We start from the raw sequence: 4,384 nt of genomic DNA, 5'->3' as shown, positions 1-4,384 counted from the left end.
TTTCTCAGTCAGTGTTGGTGTGGAATCCTGTACATGAAACTACAGTGACTGATCTAAACACTTGTACCTCTGTAATTCAGACACTAGGGGGCGACAGTGGCAACATTCTGTGTCTTCAGCACGTCGATTTGAACAACGGTGCATTCAGGGATCCCTTCAATATTTGTACATATCAGCTCACCTTTTATTTAGATTTGGTTAACCTCGTATGCTGTTCCTTTACTTTCTGCATCTCAGAAAAAGAATTTTGGCTGACCACGAAGAGGACTTTTATGGTATATTATGTTACAATGATACTTAATGAACAAACGAGCACAGGTGCACTTCTGATATCTTTAATGACTGATTATTACCTTATCCTGTAATTCGCAATGCAGTTTTATATACGATGAGAAAATGTTTTATCTTGTATTTTGTTTTTATAATTTTTGTCCAAATACAGTCTCTTAAGTAAACATTTTTAGTCGCTAAAATCAGTGAAAGTATATAATTACCGACTCTTGTCATGGTCAATGAACAGAGCGTGACGTTCACCTGTTAGTGTGAACTGTGCAGCTGTCACATTTGAGTGTGCAGGCACCTAGCAAACGACACGTACTCCCATTTTTAAAAGGTAAGGGCTCTTATCTCTGTAAACATTTATTCGCTATAATATAAGAGTATATAGCTTGTCTGTAAGAATGCTACTCCCGGCGAGCAGTGAAATCTTCATATGGTTAAACCGGTCGGCGAAGCTAACACGAATAGCACGTACAGTGTAAACGCTACCAACTGTCAGCTAGCAGCTGGATTAGTGAAGACAAAGTGACGTTAACTTGCAAATTGTGTTGTAAAACAGAGGAGAGCAGCAGACAAACGACGAAACCTCAAAAAGCAGTAAGAGCTGAGTAAATATATCACCGACATTAGCCATTTTTAATGACTAACTAACAGGAACCAGTGGAGCTACTTAGTTTTTAAAGAGCAGCTTGTTTAAAAAAAATGGTGTTAACGTGGTTTTACAACACTTCACAACATTGCTGACCAACAGAGGGCTATTTATGGAAGCGTCTAGTGAGCAAGGCCACATTACCAAGTCCCTGGACCCCCACAGTGCAGTCTGTCAGTCACAGTGTGTGTGTGTGTGTGTGTGTGTGTGTGTGTGGGGGGGGGGGGGATTTCTGCCCCCTAAAAGCAATCTAAATGATAAAATCTGTTGCTTTTTTTTTGTGGCCCAGCATTGTGTTGTTGTTCAGCAGAACCTTATTTTTGGTCTATGGGTTAAAGGTACCACACACTCAGTGACTGTTTGTCCTGTAGTTATGAGCCTCGACAGACATCTTGGTTACATAACCAAACCTTTACTGGTATCCACCCAAACCGTTATCAAGCAAGGTTCTCACTCACTGACAATCTGATCTGCAGAGAACAGGCTAAACTAGTCAATTAAAGCTAAGATCAACATTTAAAAGCCTGTAAGAGCATGAGAAAACTTGTTCCTTTGGTTGTAAAGCTTGTAAAAATGCCAAAATGTAATTACCTTGTAGCATAAAGCTGACAAACCTGGTCCTGGTCCCCCAAAAAGGGGGAAAGTTACTTTCTCTTTGAAATGAGAAAATCACAATGGTAAGTGTTTGTAATGTTTAGTGCACTAATACTGTCAAACTTATTTTACATTGTGGGCCACATAAAGCTCGTGTTGATCTTAAGTGGGCCGAAGCAGTGAAATCAGTGTTTCTGTCAGCATAAAGAAGTTTAACTACTTACTATCTATAGTAGACCGTAAAAATGTCATGTGATTGTTTATCTATAACTTAATTTGGTGTAATATGACCATTAGGGTGATGTTTATCAGTGAAGGTAATGCTGTAAAACTGAAACTTAAAATACAGTTAAAAGTCCAAAATTTATGCCATACTTCACATTTTCCAAAGCCATTCAGTGGGCTCGTTTGAGTCTGTGCCAGGCCTCTTTTGACCCCCAGGCCTTATGTTTGACACTGCTGCATTAAACCCTAAACTGCATTTAAGGAAGTCCTTGCACTGTCCTTGATTGATCACTGTTTTCTAATTGTTTATGAGCAAACATGGTATTATTAAGCTGCTCCTTACACACAAAAATAACCGTAATTAGTTGTTTACTTACTGATTGCTCATGCATAAGTATTCTGTCCTTACATCTTCCTCTCTCTGCATTCCCAGCATGGCACGAGGGCATCAGAAGATTCAGTCCCAGCAGAAAAACGCCAAGAAGCAGGCGGAGATGAAGAAGGCCAAAGGTCACGATCAAAAGACGGCGGCCAAGGCAGCGCTCGTATTCACCTGCGCTGTGTGCAGAGTAAGTATGACCCCTCAGAACTCCCAAATGAGGGTGGGAGTCATATTTGAAACCAAATGCAGTGCCTTTTCCTCCAAATCCTCCTTTCCTTTAACAACTGTTGGATGTTTCATTTCTTCTCACAGTCTCAGATGCCGGACCCCAAAACCTTCAAGCAGCACTTTGAGAGCAAACACCCAAAATCCCCTCTGCCCCCTGAGTTAGAGGGAGTGGAGGCGTAGGTGGTCGTCGACATGGATACTAAACTCTTCAACCCTGTGCCGGCTCTGCTCTCGTCTCAGTCTGACAGCAACGGATGATTTCACGTGACCAACATGAAGCACTTGTCTATTAATTCTTTAACAGGCCGGGTCGAGTCCGGTGTGCTCGTCTTCGAATACATGTCACAGCAGACCTGTACGACCTGTGAACGATGAAAAGTTGTAAAAGGAGATGGCTTCTTATTCAGCTTCCCTGAACAAACTGGCGTATTGGAGTATTTCTTGCTGCCCGCTCTTGTCTCTTTACGCTTTAGCTTTGGTGGATTGATCGCTCGAGATAAATGCACAGTGTTTGCTGAAGTTACAGCGGTGACAAAACTGACCTCGTCTTCTTAATTAGTGCTTTGAGCGCTGAATGGAAACTGGGACTGTGAATCTTTATCCATAAGTGCTCAGAGCGTAAATCGTCCTCGGTCGTGTCTGCCTGGTTATTACTGCATATTCTCATTTTAATTCATCATAATTTCGTAATTGTTTCAGTAAAAAAAAAGTGACATTTTGATAGCCATTTCCAAGCTGCTGGATGAATTGTAAACCAATGAATGTATGCTCCAATGATGAATTGTTAAGTCATTTTATTAAAGGTTCACTTTGTTGTAGCTCTGCTTTGTGTGATAATGTTTTCTGGCAAGGATGAATTTCACTGATACATTATGTGTTTAAGCAGGTAATGTTATCACAAACAGTCCCTGTGTTCCTTCACTCTGCTTGTGTGTCGGTTGTTTAATTTTGTGCCGAGTAATTTATTGTCTTCCTTCCAAAGTCTCTTTTTTTACTTTCTCCTGCCTTCTAAACCTGACTGTTTCTTTTCTTATTACTCAGCGAGGCTGCATGTGAGAACCTGTTTGCCCTTCGGGATTAATGGTCTTTGACTCAGAATCTGGGCAGAGCAGAACAAAGTCTGTGCGATGTCCGATTGTGAGACTAGCTTGGGCAATTACCGTGGATTTACAGCGAGCGAGTGGGCGTCCAGCTCCACTCTTTCCAGGCACCGCCTTTTCTTAAACCAAACTGAGTATTCCCAATAGTGAGATGGGATTATCTACTGTTTTGGGCTATAAGTGAGGAAAGGACAACCTTGAACAAGTCCAGGCGTGAGCCTCGATTCCATTCCTGAAAACGGCTTTAAAGTGGATCTCTGGAGATCATTTCCAGTGCCATGTTTTTATTTTTTGCACTCTGCTAGATTCAGTTCAAATTCTTTCTTATGCATCTTATATTGAGCCTCTGTACAGCTCAGTGCATCCTGTGTAAAACAAGCTCTGTGCGCTCCTTCAACTTTAATCTGACTTTCTCTGATTTGCTGCTTCTCATGTCTTAGTCATTTAGACATGGTTAAGATAACTTGCTGAAGTTCAAACTGAGCATCAGAATGGGGAGAAAATGTGATTTAACCGGTTTATGGTGATTGGTATTAGACGGGCTACTCTTGAGTATTTCAGAAACTGCTGATCTACTGGGATTTTCCCACATTTCCTCTTTTTGACAGATGGCTATGTCCAGTGAAATGTCTCTGTGTGAAATCCGCTTTTTGATGTCACAGTTCAGAGGAGAATGGCCAGACTGCTTCAAGCTAATAGGAAGGCAACAGCAACTCAAGTAACCATTCACTATAATAAAGACATGCAAAAGAGCATCTCTGAATGCAAACATTGAGCCTAAAAGCAGATGAGCTACAGCAGCAGAAGACCACACAGGGCGCCGCTCCTGTCAGGTAGGAATAGGAAACTGAGGCTACAATTCACACAAGCTCACCAAAACTGGAAGAAGACTGGGCAATCGTTCGGTCTCAAATTCCTTTGTGACAT

The 4,384-nt window shown here is 41.5% G+C and overlaps 1 protein-coding gene across 1 annotated transcript; it reads left to right on the top strand.

Moving 5' to 3' along the window:
* Window positions 1-506: 506 nt before the first annotated feature.
* On the top strand, window positions 507-3,175 carry znf706 (zinc finger protein 706). The gene is made up of 3 exons (XM_026157224.1): window positions 507-613; window positions 2,181-2,316; window positions 2,442-3,175. Exons 2-3 carry the CDS (start codon window positions 2,182-2,184, stop codon window positions 2,535-2,537), a joined length of 231 nt encoding a protein of 76 aa, XP_026013009.1. The 5' UTR covers window positions 507-613; window position 2,181; the 3' UTR covers window positions 2,538-3,175.
* The last annotated feature ends 1,209 nt before the right edge of the window (window positions 3,176-4,384 follow it).

Source organism: Astatotilapia calliptera, chromosome 22 (assembly GCF_900246225.1).
Source record: "Astatotilapia calliptera chromosome 22, fAstCal1.2, whole genome shotgun sequence".
Taxonomy (NCBI): domain Eukaryota; kingdom Metazoa; phylum Chordata; class Actinopteri; order Cichliformes; family Cichlidae; genus Astatotilapia; species Astatotilapia calliptera.
This window is presented reverse-complemented; position numbering and strand designations above follow the sequence as displayed.

Bases quoted from the DNA above. Each gene is read 5' to 3' on its own strand.
- znf706 (XM_026157224.1), top strand. From the start codon at position 2,182: ATGGCACGAGGGCATCAGAAGATTCAGTCCCAGCAGAAAAACGCCAAG. The intron at 2,317-2,441 runs GTAAGTATGACC...TTCTTCTCACAG, and splicing joins TCACCTGCGCTGTGTGCAGA to TCTCAGATGCCGGACCCCAA.